The sequence below is a fragment of the Coloeus monedula genome (assembly GCF_965178545.1).
Source record: "Coloeus monedula genome assembly, chromosome: 1".
Lineage (NCBI taxonomy): Eukaryota > Metazoa > Chordata > Aves > Passeriformes > Corvidae > Coloeus > Coloeus monedula.
In genome coordinates this window covers 2,774,664-2,791,502 of record NC_138781.1, presented here as the reverse complement: position 1 = coordinate 2,791,502, position 16,839 = coordinate 2,774,664, and the positions used below count along the sequence as shown (strand labels likewise).

The window sequence follows — 16,839 nt, the reverse complement described above, 5'->3', positions numbered from 1 at the left end:
TCAACTAAACCATGGCACCGAGTGCCACGTCCAATCTTGTTTAAACACATCCAGGGATGGTGATTCCACCACCTCCCTGGGCAGACAATTCCAGTATTTCACCACTCTTTCCACGAAAAAATTTCTCCTGATACCCAACCTATATTTCCCCTACTGCAGTTTAGGACTGTGTCCTCTTGTTCTGTCAGTTGCTGCCTGGAGAAAGAGACCAAGCCCCACCTGACTACAACCACCCTTCAGGGAGCTGTAGAGAGTGATATGGTCAAGAGAGTGCCCAAAGTAGGGCAGGGAAAAACTGTGGATGTGGCACTTGAGGATGTGGATCAGTGGGGAACGTGGTGGTGTTGGGTTGGTGGTTGGATTTGGTGACCTTAGGGGTCACCAAAGATTCTGTGATTCTGTTATTTCAGAGCGGTGTAGAACTCTCAGAGGTCTTCTACCGTCTTCATCAACCTCTTAAAAAATCCTGGGGCATCAAGAATGGCATTAAAGGACAACTCCTGTCCAGCTAAATCAAACCCTGAGGATCCAGAAAACACACTCAAAGAAACCTGGAGAACAGTTTAGCTCAGTCTAAAATATGTTTGATCTTGATGGTCTCTCTAAAGGCAAAAGGACCTGCTGGATTTTTTGCCATGTTCTCTTTTATTAATTTTTAATTTACTTTTTTCCTATTACTCTGACCCAGGTGATACAAAGAACCCCTTAATTTCATTCTTGCTCTGAGCAGCAGCACTGGGGAACTCCCACATATGACATCAGTCCCTGCCATTCCTTGACAGGGTGGTCTCTCCTACAACAGCAGAAGGTTCAGCCATGGGACATTCGGACCTTAAACCCCAGACTCTCTTTTAGGATCAGTACCAAATTCAAGCTTCCTTTTATTTAACAGAAATTTTTCTCCCAGTTCTTTGGCAATGGCCACGATACGCAGTAGGACAGGTACTTCCAAATGGTCTTCCTTCACCTTTCCCTCATCTCCCTGGGACTCTTCCCAAACACTTCCACGCTGCAGTTCTTACAGAGGTGGAACCCACTCGCTGCAAGTTCAAAATGAAGAAATCTGCTGTGGATTTCTCAGAGGAGAACCTTTGTGGACTCTGCCACAAAATCTGGCCCCTGAAAGAGGAAGAGGGAACAGTCTTGTCACAGTGGTAAACCCAACCTGAACCCTGAGAACCACCCCCAGGCTTTAGTGTTGGCTGCTTTGATCCAGCCTGAAGCTGATGCTGTTCTTCCAGACCAGGAGTCTCTTTCTGAGGACGCAATAATCAGCAAAGTTTTCCCTAAAGATGGCTCTTTTTCTGTCCATCCTTGCCCTGTGACCCACTGCCCACCTCTCCAGTGAGCACTGCTAATTCCCATTTGGGTTTCAGGGACACGGTTTAGCCAAGAACATGGTGATGCTGGGTTAACTCTTGGCCTCAATGGCCTTAAAATGTTTTTCCAGCCTTACCAATTCCATGTTTCTAACAGCAGTCCCTCAGTTGCTTGTCTGAGCCCATCCAACCCCCTGAAGTGCAGACACCCACCAGCAACAGGGTGAAATTCCAACACAGGCCCACACAGCACCTCAGCACTCCTCCCTGTGGAGCTGAGAGCTGATCTGTGCCTTGACCTCACCTCTCCACAGACATTTAGACATTCCAACATCTGTTTTCTGCCTTAAAACACAACAGGCGTGGAGGCTTTGCTTTGGTTTTGCCCGTTGCTGACTCGTCCTGGCTGGAAGCTCTCTAACAAGCAGCAGTGTTTGTTTGACTCAGGAACAGCTGTCCTGGGGCTTGTCGGGATTAGCAGCCACTTAGTGAGCACAAATTTGTGTTGGAAAAGGCATTTTAGTTTGGAGAATGTGTCACACTTTTAAATGCCAGCAGGAGTTTTGGTTCCTTTTTTTTTTAAACATGAGATAATAGATAAATGCACACAGCCTTAGATGTGCAAAGGTTATAGAAATAAGGGAAAAGTGACATTGATGCAGTCGAAAATAAATTTAAAGTATTTTGAAAGCTCTGGATAACATTTCAGATTAAATCCATCTATGCAAAGGTTTTGCTTCTGACAGCAGCTTGTGTTTGTCCCTCTCACATCCCGTGAGATTTCTGGTTAAAAAAAAATCTCTCCTTCCTCATCTTTTCTTTTTGTTTTTCTGTTGTTATTGACTGTATCAGAGCACCCTCATGATGGTATCCACCCTTTTTACCTGGGATAAGTACTCTGGGGAATATTGCATACACTGTAAGTTATGTTGGGAAGAGCAGTCCTAGAGGTCAAGCCACTATGAATTTCTTTCTGGAGATGCTAGTATGCGAAAAACCATCTAAGAAGGTACCTAAATTCAAAGTCTGATTCTCTGTAAATCCAGTTGTCTACATCTCCTGGAAAAGAGTTGATTTGAGTGAGGAAACCCTGGAATAATCCTTTAAGCATGCTCAGTGTCAGAGCACTGGAGATCTTGTTTAGAGGCTGCTCAGGAGATAAGTCATGTTTTTGGCAACGGCCTTTGTAAATCTTTGTCTTAAATCTTGAATCTTTCAGTTCACATGTTCTGTAGTTAGGCAGAAGGGCTCAGCTCACTGGTTTGATTTATGAAAAGGGTGTTCTGAAGGGAAGAAAAAAGTCAAGTGTTTGTTTAGTTTGTTGGTTAAAAAAGGCTGAAAGAGTACAAACTTTTGTTTTTAAAAAATTGTTTCCTAATAGATGTTGATGGTGGAAAATATCGTAGGATTTTCATGCTTAAAAATCATCCTCCAGCAGCAGACACTGGTGATTTTTTTTCACACTGATTAGAATGACTCAGTTTGGGGGTTTTAAGGTGAGATTTCCTTCATACATCTTTGAGTCAAATTCCTGCAAATATTTAGGAAGAAAGTTATTTTTTAATATATTCCCATTGAGTGCTCGAACAGCTTCTACCGGCAGCCACTGCAGAAGTGCAAACCAGGTTTTGTAGTAACTAATGGTGCTCTTGTGATAGAATCATGGAGCTGTTAAGGTTGGAAAAGACCTTTAAGATCATCAAGTCCAGCTTGGACTGAGTGGGGAAAATGAAATCACAGTCTCTCTCTTGACACAGATATTGAGGCAAAGTCCAAAACAAACTCTTTTCACTTATCCTGAATTTTGGGATCCTTTTGGCTTTCTGTGATGGCCCAGGTCCCTTCTCTGCTGAACTGGAGCTGCAAGTCCCTCAGTGAGCGATGAGCAAAGGAGCATCAGAGCACCAGCAGAGCTCATCAGTGGTGGGAAGGAAATGCCACCGTGTCAGGGGTCACATGCCCTGGCAGGATTGTGGCTTTCCTTCAGCTGGCTGGTTCCTCTGTCACATCCTGCCTGCAGTGCTGCAGTGAGAGCAGGCAGCACAACGGGCAAAAAATATCCAAATTCAGCACAAAGCTGTGGGAAGCTGAAAGGGGAGCTCTGAGGGGATGGGTTTGCTGCAGAGCAGGCTGTCAGTGGTGGTACAAATGGAGATGGAGCTGGAGGAGGAGAGATGCCCAAGGGATGCTGGAGTGTGAGTGGCACTGAGGACAGGAGGGCATGGCAGTGACTCTTTCAGGGAAGAGAGGGAGGATGCATTTAGTGAAGCCTCAGAGCCAAGCTAACCCCAGCCAAACCCAATCTGTTGTGGAAAAACAGGCACAAAATTAATTTCTGTGCATAGAGCAATGATAGGGAATACAAATCATAAAGTCACCCCAAGACAAACCCCTATTCTGCAAGCCCAGGGCACGATGGGGTAGAATTAAACCCACCAAAGATACAAGGGAGAAATGATAGGGAGCTGTTTCCATCCTGGGAGCTACTAAATACACTTCAGCTTGAAAAAGAGATGCCCAAGAAGGGACATTAAAGAGGATTTTATGGTTTTTCTCACCAGGAAAAGGGATATTGTGGTTAGGCTGTGAATATTTCTTCTTTGTAAAAGAACTGAGCAATTCCTAGTGAAACCAGCAATGAGCAGGTTCAAAGTGAGTTCAGAAAGGGATATAATTTTTCTGTCAGTGGGCACTTAAACCGTGCAATGCCTTGGTGCAGGAGGTTGTGAGTTCTAAAAATTTTCCCTGGGTTCAGAAGCAAAATCAAATTGCATTTAAGAGATTTATGGGAGAAAAAGAATCTACCTATGGAACTTTTTATTATTTCATGCAACTTTTAAATAGAAAATTGTCCCTCGTTTGGGAGGTCTCTTCTCACTGGAGTCTGTGCTGGCAGTAGTGACCCAAGGCTGAAGATGGGTTTTCCTCCACTGTGATTAAATCCAAGCTGCCTGGGTGGAACTAAGTTATGGAGAGTTGCAGGCACCAACTTTTGGAGTCCATTTCCTTCAGTCAGGCCGGAGATCAGTGCTCAGCTGGGACAGGGAGATTGATGCAGTGATAATTGGCTGTAATGAGATGGTTGTAACAAGACCAAGCCGGGCAAGCCACGGGTGAGCACCAAGGCTGGGCTCCTCAGGGGGACAATAAATGTCACCCCATGGCTGTTTACAGTCCTGACTCCTGGGAGCTTGCAAACTGCCTGCTGATATGGAATGGGAGAGAAAATGAGATTTTATTGCAGCACACCAGGCTGTGATGGTGCCCTGGGATAGCTCAGCCGGGCTTAACTAAGCTGCGCCTTTGCCTTGCTGTTATCCCTGTGGGTACTGAGAGCTCCCGAGACACCCCAGGCATCAAATGGGCATCTCTGCATCTGAGCAGGGATTCCAAGAGCAAAATGTGTGGGAATGTCATTCAGAAGAGACCTGGAGTGACCCCATGCCTAAGGGAGAATTTGGTGTGAGGGTTTGGTGGGTGGTGTGCGGTCAAAGGTTGGACTTGATGTTCTTGGAGATCTTTTCCAACCTTAATAATTCCATGATTCACTGAAAGACTGATGTGCTGAAAGGGTTTTTTTCCTGAAGTGGGAGTTCACCTGTGTTCAGAGAGTGCCTGACACCAGCCTGCTGCCATTCATTTCTTTCCTCAGCCAAACTGAGTCCCATCTCAGGGCTGTGCCAAAGCCCTGGAATTCATGTTTATTCATGAGGGAAAGTTATTCTCTGCTGCTTCCTAGATAAGCTTCGACCGTGATTTGCTGTAAGTGTAGATATGACTCCAATAAATGGGTTTTTACACTCCAGTCTGCCAGTTCTGCAAACCACTCTGCCTCGTGAGAATTGACCTGTTTTCTGTTTATTAACCTTTTAAAGGGAGAGGAAATGAGGGCCTGAGCTCTGGTGAACTTTTGGCAGAGACAGTGGGAAAGGTGAACATCCTGCAGCTGTGCTGGGGCCTCCTAACTCCCTGCAGCCAGCACTGTGTCACTGGTCTTCAGCTTCTTCTGAGCCAGAACCTCTTAGAGGAGGGCTCTAAGTGAGGCTGATGCAGCCCTTGGCTTGTTTGTGGGGCATTTGGCTTGCAAAGAGGAAGGCTGAGCTGCTGGATATCGGGATCTGAGCTCCAGCTTCTTTAGAGGCATGAAGGATTTCTCCCTGCAGCCCTCTGGAAGAAGATATTCAGCTCCAGAGAGCACTTCATGGTCTGGCAAGGAAGGGCAGGGCAAAGCTGAGTGTGTGGAAGTCACAGTTAAAATAATTAAAATGGAAAAAAACCCCTCTCTTTTTTAAAAAAGAATTCTATTTATTTTTTTATTATTTATAATGATCAGAGTTTAAAGACTGTATCTGGATACCCAGAGATGTGGTAAGTGCTGCTGACTAGGAAAGGCCTCACACTTACTTTTGTACAGCTTCTCCAGATTCACCTGTGATCCTTGCCAAGGCAAAGCACCGCCCCTGGCAGTGTGCATCCCGTGGCCTTTTGGTGACAAGCACACGAGCAGAGCAGTTCTTTTGATGGAAACGAAGAGTAGGTGTATTTTTGACTCGTTTGCTGCACTGGGTGAGGGTTGATAAATACCTTTGCATCCTTCCTGCAGAGACTGAGGGCAAGGTAGAAGACAACATTTATAATTAATTAATGGAGAAGCACTTATCGATTCCCAAACATGACGTGATCAGGCCAAAATTGTCATCTTTGCTATATCCAAGTGACACCACAGGGAAGAGACCGGTTTCCTTCTTCCAAGGCACATTGCAGCTGTTCCTGCCCTCAAATAGTTTTTTGCCTGCCAGCCCCCTGATCCCAGCAGTTTTCCAGGGTAAAGTCTATCATCTTGGGAGAAAAAAAAAGCATTTTCTGGAAGGTTCCTTGATAAAGATTGTCTGTGTGCTGGGTCAGATGAAAGGGCACAGATTTTTACCTGATGTTGTGATGGGATGACTGCAGCGTTGGACTGTGCATGTGCAGCATCCTGCAGGTATCAATCTTCAGTTGTTCCAATTCTTTAAACTCCAGTTATTCTCTCCACTAAAATTATTCATTTTCCTGAACTGTAGATAATTAGCACAAGAAAGACACAGACCTGTTAGAGGAGCTGTGGCTGCCCCATCCCTGGACTTGTCCAAGGCCAGGTTGGACACGGCTTGGAACAACCTGGAATAGTGGCAGGGAGATGGAATGAGAGGATCTTTAGGGACCATTCCAACCCAAACCATTCCAAGATTCTCTGATCCTGTGGTGACAGGCACTATCATGCAGAGTTCTGCTTTCCATTGCCTTCTTTATTTATTGCAGAAATATTTTCAGTGTGTCTGGGGCAGCAATGAGGAAGATTGTTGTCATAAGAACTAATGGGCAAGTACAAGGTGTGTTTACAGAGGCAATAATTTGTAAAAATACACTTCATGTGTCTTGCAAAGCCAGTTTCACTTCCTTTTAATCGGATAAAAAGCTTTTACTTTCAAAAGTGAACACCTAAAAGCTTTCTATATGCATCACAGCTGGTGCTGAAAAATATCAACAAAGATACAGATCACCAAAACTCTTCGAGTGCATAATTCAGGGCATTTAAAAAGCCATCTGCTGCTATCACCTTGTATTTTAGTTTCCATTATAACCTATCCTGAGGTAGTGGGTGCACTCTAAATTATTGCAGTCAGCGGAGGAAATGATTGTAGGACGTGAAAAATCCCGCCATGGAATCATTTTCCATGGAATCTTTAATATCCTGATACTTTTGGAGCTGCTGGCTGTTTGCTGGGAGATAAGTAAGAGGCTGTGGGAACTGAGCTGGGCACCTGATATAAGGACCCTGAAACCTGAATGTTAATGAACTCTGCAGGAGAGATGCACGAAGGAGATACCATCAGTTATTCCATTTTGCAGGCTCCGATAAACTCAGCTCAGGACTTCATTTGAGTTTGTTCATGAAAGAAGAGGGGGGAAAAAGCCTGTACAATCACTTTGAAAGTGAGCTAAGGGTTCTTTTTCAGCTTCAAAGCCTTTCTGCGTTCTCTCTATTGATCTGAGACAGCTCTGCCTCGCTCTGCACGGGCTGGTGATGGCACCAGCCCTCTCCTTAGCTCAAGTAGTAAAAGATGATTTAAAGGAGGAATTTCAGAGCAAGGTGTGATTACCAACAAGTGCAGCCTGACAGGGGTTTCACAGCTCCCTTTGCTAGCACGTGAGAAATATTTCCTCCACATTTCCTCCCCACTCTGTTCTTCACATCCCAGTCTCTCTCGTGTGGGGCTGTTGACCTTAACAGCGCGTGAGTCACATTTGGGGGAGCGTTGCCATCTAATGGGGTGTGAAAAATAACGGAGAGCACAGGTGCTGGGAAAAGGGAGCTCAGCTGACAACCCATCCATCTCACCCAGGCAGCAACTGAAATGCCTGTCTGTTGGAAATATAAAGCAGGGGGGGAAAGGTTGTCAAAATTCTTCTCAGAACTCTAAAATGGTAACACATCGATGTAGAAATGTGTTTGATTTTTTTTTTTTTTTTTTTTTTTTTTTTTTTTTTTTTTTAATTCAGATCCGCCAACTCCTTCTGGCCTCAGGGTTAATGTTACATGATCCAACAGTGCAGCATGCAGGGGTATTATTAATGCCTTTTGAGAAATAAAAGGGCAAAATCAGAACATTACAACTCTGTGGAAAGGACGTGCCACTTTTTCTTTCCAAGAAAGCCTTAATTCTACCCAGAAAAACTCCAGCAACGCCTCATTTTGACAAAACCTTGTGTTTTCTGCCTGTGTTGGTTATTCCTTCATTCCTAGCTTGGATAGCTGAGGATGTGCCACCTTCCCCCACCCTTCCATGGGGATCCTGGCCACAGCACTGTCCCTGCTCAGCCTCCAGCAGTGTTTTGTGACTTCTCCCTTTTTAAGAAGCAAAGTCAGCTTCTGGTGAAGGGATTTGGCCCCTGATCCCTTGATTGTCATCCATGTCCCCTTCCTGCTGTGAGAGCTGCACAACCACCGCAATGGGAAGAAAAAGGTGATGACATTTGAGGGAAGCAGAGGAGGAAGGGGAGAGTGTCTCACAGGTTCAGATCAGGTGTTTTAGTGCAACAGCGAGTGACAAGGGCAAGCAAGAGAGATATTTAATTAGGCATTTCTGCCTTTTTAATCCAGGAGAAGGAACTGTTCTTTATCAAGCCTGATTTGCCTGGTTCTTGCACTTATCTGCCATTCTTTCCATACTGATTTCTGGAAAATTACAGTGCTGAATTTCAGGGACTGGTGGAGCTGAAAACTGCATGTTTAAAGAGAATATTTCTGTGGGTTTCATTCCAAAATGTGCCTGGGCTGGGGTGAGGGGCTCCACAAACCTTTGCAGAGCTGCTCTGCTGCACCTAGCAGGTCCCACTCGTGAGTGTTCCACCATCTGCTTTTCTCTCTTCCCCAGGCTGCAGGAGGCAGTGGGACAACATCACGTGCTGGCCTGAAGCAGAGGTGGGAGAAGTCGTGGTACGGCCATGTCCCAAGTACTTCAGGTTCCTGACCTCCTTCCTGGGTAAGCAAATCCCAAAACAGCTCCATGGCTTCACTCCCAGGGGTTTCTCATCATTCCACAGGGGGAACATCTCAATAAAGAGGAAGAAACCAGCTCTTAGCCCAAGGTAAAGGAGGTTTCCAAGCCATCTATGAATTCCCAAACATTAAAACATCCTCCCTGCACTTGCAGCACCACTACTGTGGATCACAGGGATGCAAAAATGGCTCCTGGGGAAATCCAATAATATGGATGTTGTGCAGTGAAAATTGAATCAACCTGTGCAAAAGTTGTGTTTGTTGTGCAAAACGAGCAGCTTAGCACAATCATTAATTAAGTCTCTGACAGAAAAGAAACAAGCTGGAACTGTACGTAATAAAGTAAATTTTTTTTCTGCTGGAATGACAAATTTGGCCACAGGCTAAAGAATTAACCTGACAAAGAATGGGCAGGAGAGGTTAATGGAGGAAGTAGCTTAACTCACCGGTCGGGGTGTTTTGAGAAGCTTTAGTTTAAAACTCAGGTCTCAAGGGGCCATGAAGCAACAGGGCTGATGGTGTCTCCTGGTCATCTGTAGTCATTTTTCACCATTTTTATTATAGAAGCCCTGCAGGCCTTCGCAGAAAATTACGTTTTTTTGCGCTGCAGATCTTGTATCGAGCTGATCCCCCATATTTAGAGCCTTGCAGTACAAACACACAGAACAGATGAGGAATGGGGGTAGGGACACAATATCATCCCTGTTCAACAGGCCAGAGCACTGCACTCATTAACCAGCACATGCTGATTACACGACTTGGCCAAGGCCACACCAAAATTCTTTGCAGACACAGAAGGGAAATTCAAAATCCCTGGAGTCCCATCCTAGTGCTGACTTCCCCATTTCCAAAATTCCCTGGTAGCTCATCACTCCTGTGTCAACAGCCAGGGAAAAGAGGCAGAAGCTGCTGTGATATCACATCTTGCAGGACAAGACCCCTGTGCATTGGATCAGCCATGTGGAATAATTACCTGCTGTTCCTGCTCTGTGCCCTCTCCCCAGCGCAGCATTCGCTCACTGGGGGTTATATACCAGCAGAGTTAGTGAAACAGGAAGGAAAATCTCTCAAAAACTCGTTCTAATGCATCATCCCACCAGAGCTGAGCTCACAGCAAGGCGCCCGCAGCACAGACACTGAGAGCTCCATTCATATTTTTAACCATAAACATCTGGTAGGATTTGATAAATTCTGGGCGATCTGAAATCCCTGAGGATTCCTCAGCTGGTGTTAAGATACCTGTATTCAGGAAACCAAATTTCCAATCTGAAATGGCATTTGTATCAACTGATTTTAGAGTTTTCCCTAAGTAAATCTCTCTCTGAGTTGGTGTTACAGTCAGAGATGAGAAGCAGGTTCCTTAGAGGTTCAGTTCAGCTGGTTTTTAGATTCCCACTCCAGGATGAGTTTAATAGCATCTATAAATCACATATTTCTCCCCATTTCCAATCAAAAGATTGTGGAGTGGTACTGGCAGACAGGAATGTCTTCCAATGGGGGTGAATCCCACCCCAGCAGAGCACAAGCAGAACAACCAACGCCATTCCCAAAGCAGAAGCTGCAGCTTTGATTTTCTCTGAGGCAGCCACTTTGTACCACCATTACCAAGCAGGGAAAGCAGAGATGGTCTTAAATTAAGGCAGGGGAAAATTGCCTCCTGTTTTATAGGATTTGTTGCAAAATTAAGGTTGTGAAGCAGCTCCTCCTTTGTAGCAGTGAGCGTCATTGAACAGCTTTCAAGGAACTCAATCATCTGGTTAATGTTTGTGTCGTAATCTTCGATCCCTTTGCAGGAGCATGAAAGCTTTTATCAAGTTGTCAGCCAGAGAAAATCTTTTTGTGTATTTACAGCAGGAAAAGGGTGAAGTACCAGGAAAAAAAGAGTTAATGTGATTTTTATGCCTCGTGGAGAATAAGCTCTTCAAATGACTAATATCCCATCTCATGGTTAATAACGGATAAAATACCTCATGGCATTTAAAAACCTTAAAATGCCTAACACCGTCCTGATGTCATTTGACATTAATTTTTTATGGCATTCACAGATCCAGAAAATTTTCATTATTTCATGATGTTCGTCAGTGCCATGTGAGGGAGATGGATGAAAATATTTTTGGCACCTTTCATTATGAAAGTGCATTGCTTTCCACCCCTTGACCAGAGTGTTCCAGCTCTCTTTCGATACGTGGAGGATGACATTTGTAATAGGGATTTATGTCTCACAGTTTCTCTAAAAGCAAATTGTCCACCCTGCACAAGTTAAATTAGCACTGACAGTTTTTAAACTTCAGCTGTGAGATTAATTGACCTAAGGGGGTGGGCATAACCAAGCTCTGGAATCCCACTCAGTGATTTGAGATCCATCTGAGTTTTGGGCTTGCCAAACTCATTTTTTTCCTCAGCTGCTCTAAATTTATTTCCCCTCTCCTTTCCCCTCCTTGATGAACACTTTTTATTCTGCATTGCTTCTGAAACTGGAACAAAAATTGAATAAAATGAGGATAGGGATGAGCAGACAGCAGCAGATAAGGAGAAGGTATCACCACTTCTCTAAAGAACCCCAAAATGAACCATACCCATTGGTTTTTTCTACAATGGTCATTAAAAAATCCCAAGAAGTTGGGTGTGTTTTTTATGGAGGTCTCTTCACTGAGAGCCCTGGACCTGCTCAGGTGCTCTGCTGTCCAAGTGTACTTTCACATCAAAAAGGCAGAATTACCTGGAAAAAAGGAGGCTCATAGAGGGCATCACCATCCCTGGAAGTGCTCAAAAACATGTGGATGTGGCACTTGGGGTCATGGTTTGATGGTGGCCTTGGCAGTGCAGGGTTAATGGTTGAACTCGATGATCTTAGAGGGTTTTTCCAGCCTAAACCGTTCTATGATTCTGTGATTTATTTGCACCTGAGGTGTCACAATGCTTGTGCCCCACTCCTCTGAAGGACTGGAGCTACACCTCCACCTCTACCCAGAAATGTGCATCTTTTTCTTGTAAATGTTGCCTGGAATCCTATGATTGCAGGATCAGAAGATCTAGTGAGAAATTTATCCTAAAGTTTGACAGCTCTGCTTTTAGGATGAGAAAACAAATGGTTTACAAAAGGTGCTTAATCAAGGGGAACATTGTAGTTGTTAAGAAGGGGGGAATTATCTGTATTTATTAAGGATCAGGATCTTCACACTTAGAAATGAAATGTGCAGGAAGGGAAAAGGAAAATAAGGGAAAATTGAGTATTGCCCCACAAATGGGGCGCAGGAAGTTTCAGGGCACTGGACACGTGGCAGTAATAACTGCAGGCCAAGTGATGTGAAAAACAAGAAAGGAGGAAAATTAAGTGTGTCTCGTTTGAGGTGCTGACCCCATGCCACAGGTTCTACTATGACACGAAGTTATGGGATACAAAACTGTGAAACAACATGAAACTCTGAGCAGAAGTTGCACTCTTGTGAGATCATGACTGAGGCAGAGAAAGCAAATTGGGAAAATATCTTGCCCACAAGTTTTTCCCAGGCCTAAGCACTTCAGCACCCAGCCTAGTGCAAGCTCTCTGCAAGTTTCAAGTGTTTCCCAGGAACAGTGGGGCAGATCAATAATAAAAATGAAAGTAGAGAGGTGCCAGTGGGCTCAGCAGCATCTCAAGAAGGGTAAATAATAGAAGTGCTACTGTTTTAATAACTTCTGTTTGAAAAAATCGATTTATGTCTGTGGAATATGATGCTAGAGAAGCAGGACTGATTGCTTTAGAAGCTATTGCAGAAAAGGGCAAGGGAAGCAAGAGGGGGCAAAAGCCAACACCCCCGAGCCGTGATTGACCCCAAATCTCTTTGTATGAATTCAAACTCCCATTAAAAGCCAGGAAGAGGGTTTTTTTCCAAGAAGATCAAAGATGTAAAACCCTACCTGTAACAGGAACTTTCAGACATGTCTCTGAGTTTGAAGGGCGTTTTTGAAACAGATGAGAGGCAGAAAGAAATTAAGAGAAAAAGCCTGAAGAACGAGGCATAGACAACAGCTCTGTGCATTTATTCAGTTCATCTGTTCAGTGTTTAACTCCTACCCAGATGAAACACCTCTGACAAAGAAAATGTTCTGGTTTTATCTTTGTTCCACAAACTCCTCCCTCCTCTTCTGCTGTGTCATGAATAAATCATGTCAAAGGGAAGGAAATTCCTCTCAGTGACAACAAGGAGGTCTCGTGGAAAGTTCCCTGCCCATGGCAGGGAGGTTAGAACTGGAATTTAAAGTCCCTTCCAACCCAAACCATTCTATGATGATTCTGTGATTCTAAATTCTGAGACAAGTTTTGCTTGCTCAGTCTCCATCCTTGAACGATTCCAAGAATACCCAAAAGGCATCTGGTCATGCTTCCATTTTAGGTGACCCTACCTGAGCAGGGGTTTTGGTCCAGATGACCTTCAGAGGTCCCTTCCAACCTGAACCATTCTGGGACATTGTGAAAGCAGAACACTGAGCTCTTGCAAGACATTATGAGGTTATTGTTATAGTAATTGAGAGTTAGTTGTGGCTTTTTCAAGTGAAAATATTTGGGGTTTTTTTTAAGGGAAACCTCATCTCGTTGCTTTTAGGAACAGGCACACCAGTTTGACAGTGGTAACATCGATCAAAATTAAATACAAACCCCACAAAAAAAACCTAGATTAATTCCTGGCTCTAACTAATACCATGTGAAGGAGGGCACTCTGTCCTCACCTCAGCTTCTTCCACAACATAGAGGAGAGCCTGGAGCACAAACCTACTGGCACTGGGATGCTTCCACCTCTCAGTGAATCTCCTTCACTCTACATTGCTAATTACATGTAACTGAGTAATAAACCCCTGGTCTCCTTTCTCATTAAATCTCCAGGAGTACAACTTGAAAAGTTTTAGCTCCAGTCTGATAGGAAATGGGAAAGTTTGGGAAACCTAGTGAACTTTGAAAGGCTGGAGACAATTTCCAAGTGCAGAAATTTTGTGTTTTCTGATACTGTCACTTAGATTTTCAATGTACTCCATTGGTGCTCATTTTAGGGAGAACTTGTGTTACACAAAAAAGTGAGAAACAGCTCTGGGAAATGGCAAATGCAACTTCTGGTGCTTTGAAAAATTTGCCTTTCCATTGACAAATGATCAGACTTTATTACCAGTCTGTGGAAAAACTGAGAGCCAGGAAGACCACGAGAACTGGCTCATTTTCATAGGGATTTGTGGCAGAGCTGGGATTTGACCTTGGAACATAAAAATCTGTGTAATGCTTCGGTCTAACCTGAGCCCGTAAACCTCAGAGGAAGAACTAAGCTTGTGGGGTACTTTCCCAAATTTTATGCTCATTTTCAGTATAGAAATTAATATTTTAAATAGTAGAAAATAGAAATGTTGTGTGGTCTCAGGACAGACATCATCCATCATTCGAGTCAAAATTGTGGTGTGATAAAATCTTTGTTGTCTAACCTTGTACTTTTTGTACCTCTCAGACATCAGGTGAATATGTGAGTTGTTAGAAAAGTGTCTTGTATCACACCATGTGTGTGAATTTGGACACAAGGAGCAAAGAACGGTAGAAAAACTTCTTTGGGAAGAGAGTTTCCCTAAAATCAGAATCATTTTCATTATTATTTTTTAATCCCATTGATGCTTTGTCATTGTTTTTCCCTCTACCTTGGTCTCCACATCTGCTAAAGCATTGGGAAAATTTTTGAAAGTATTGAGAGTGGTGAGAATTATAAAATAATCATAAAATTGGAAGAAAGTGCAATTAAAAAGAAGAAATAGGAGAAAATTAAGCTGCAAGAAGCACACCTTAGCTCACTGAGAATAAGAAACAAAGAATCAAAACCGCAGTGAAATCTAAAGCCAGGCCCAAACAGAGAGGAGGAGTTTTGAGCAGGAAATGGGAAGCAATGAAGTCCAGATAATGGGATCCATTGTAACGAAGAAGAACTAACAGAAATTGCATAACACCTCCAAAAACCTGAAAGCGCTGAGCAGTCGTGTCCTTGATTTGTTTGCACAAGATCCCTTATGATCCCAATATGATCCCTGGTGAACAGAACTGCAAACAGTGGCCATGCAGGGAAAGCCTGGGAGCAGCAGCCCACGGAGCCGTGCTGAACAAAGGCACCTTCGAGACCCCTCCTGGATTCAGATCTGTTGCAAAGACAGATTAAAGGAGCAAGCTTTAGGGTCGAAAGCCATCTGTCACAGGGATTCAAGAAGTGACTTCAGGCAGGGGATTGTGTGCTGCTGATTCCAGTGCAGAGCAGGCCCATGGCTGGGAAGGTGTTCAGGTGACTCAGGTGTCAGAAATTGCTGGAGGTGATACTCGAATATTTTCGTGACTCACCGCTGCATAACTGATTTGCTCTGGTTTGCCAGAGTTTTCGTGCTCTTGTGTGCAAAGAACTCCATTGTTGGAACGGTTTGCAAAGCTCTTTGAGTTTCACTGGTGTCATTTTTCACCATTAGAAGCGAGGTTTGGCTGCTGTTTGTTCATTCAGGTGTATTGAGCAGTTTTCCAGTTTTGTGCAATGAATGGCACCAGTGGAATGCCCCAATAATGGGATCTGTGTGAGGTGGGCATGGCAGGGATTTGTGGTCACAGAAGGTGCTGGGGGAATTCACAGTGTGCTGTTGGGTGTATTTCTGCTTTGTTATGCCTTGACAAACCCATATCTTGGTCTTTTAGGCCACAAACCTCTTGGGGTAAGGCCTATCCTGAGTGCCGGTGTCTCCTCCTTTTGTTGGATTAAGCCAATGTGGGTTTGAGGTCCAGCTGGGACAGGAAGCAGAGGTATTTTACCAAGTGAGAAGTGCTTTGCACTTACAGTCCTGGATGGATCAGGCAGTTCTGAGGACCAAAGAGCCACATGCACTTCAGTTTTGACAGCTTTGGCTGAAGGAGGGAGATGTCCTTGGGTTAATTAAAGCTCTTTTTAGCTGGTCAGAGGCCCCAGGCACTCAGTGAGCTGGACAGTCCAGGAAATCTTCTTGCCCTGGAGTATACAAGTCAAAACAGGCAATACAGGTTGTCAGTGTGTGGTTTTTCTCCCTTTACAGCCAAATGTTGAAGTGCTTTATTCTCAAACAAGAGCAGTACATTTCCCAGGAATCACATCTGATCAGGGCTCAGTTGTAAGCAAGGTCTGGGTGTGGAGAACTGGATTTAGTTCCCAGACCTCCAACCTTATCTGTATACTGTGAAAGGAGCATTTTATCTATTCCTGTCCTGGCTGCTCACAGGCAGAGTGAAAAGCATAAATACTTCACTGCTCTGGTCAGGCAAAAATTTTCCAGAGCCAAAGGCAATGTGGCAACAAAACACTCAAACTATATTGGTGCAGTGCTAGCAACCAAAAGTCTGCATGCAACTGGTGTTATGGTACCACTAGAAGAGATGTTTTGTGTGCACCTCTGTATTAAAATGTACTTTTTTATTGAAGCCTGGACTTTAGAACACAATGGGTGCCTCCCATTTATGAGTTGTGTGTAATACGAAAAATTAATGACAGGGGAAAAGTCTGAGAGTTTTACTCTAAATGTTACAAGAATTGTGCTCTGGCATTTGTACCCCAAAAAGCAGAAGTTGGTTTAACAGCAAGCTGCAGGTTTCTTTTTAAGTCATTGTTTCCTCTTTTCCTGCAGGGAATGTGACCAGGAATTGTACAAGCCAGGGCTGGTCGGATGTGTACCCTGCACCCTATGCCGTAGCTTGTGGATACGATTCCAACAGCACTCCAGGGGAGGAGGTTTGTAAACCTGCATGGGTGAACATCAAGATTTAACAGGGATCAACACCAGAATCATAGCATCTCCCCATGCCCAATTTTTTCCATTTCCACTCTGATTCCTCAAGAGGGAAAAGTCCTCCTGAGGATCCTTGGAAGCAGAGTTCAAATGTTTGGTCAAGGAAACAATCTTCCCTTTGGTGTCACAGATCATAGAATTATGGAATGACTTGGGATGGAGGGGACCTTAAGGATC

At 44.1% G+C, this 16,839-nt stretch overlaps 1 protein-coding gene across 1 annotated transcript in view; it reads left to right on the top strand.

Annotated features, from left to right (window-relative positions):
* VIPR1 (vasoactive intestinal peptide receptor 1) overlaps nucleotides 1-16,839 on the top strand; it is a gene marked incomplete at its 3' end in the record, with an annotated part of 93,190 nt that overhangs the window by 41,553 nt on the left and 34,798 nt on the right. The window contains exons 3-4 of the mRNA XM_082295513.1: nucleotides 8,738-8,845; nucleotides 16,501-16,604. Of these exons, the coding sequence (XP_082151639.1) occupies nucleotides 8,738-8,845; nucleotides 16,501-16,604 (212 nt within the window). The remainder of the gene's footprint in view (nucleotides 1-8,737; nucleotides 8,846-16,500; nucleotides 16,605-16,839) is intronic.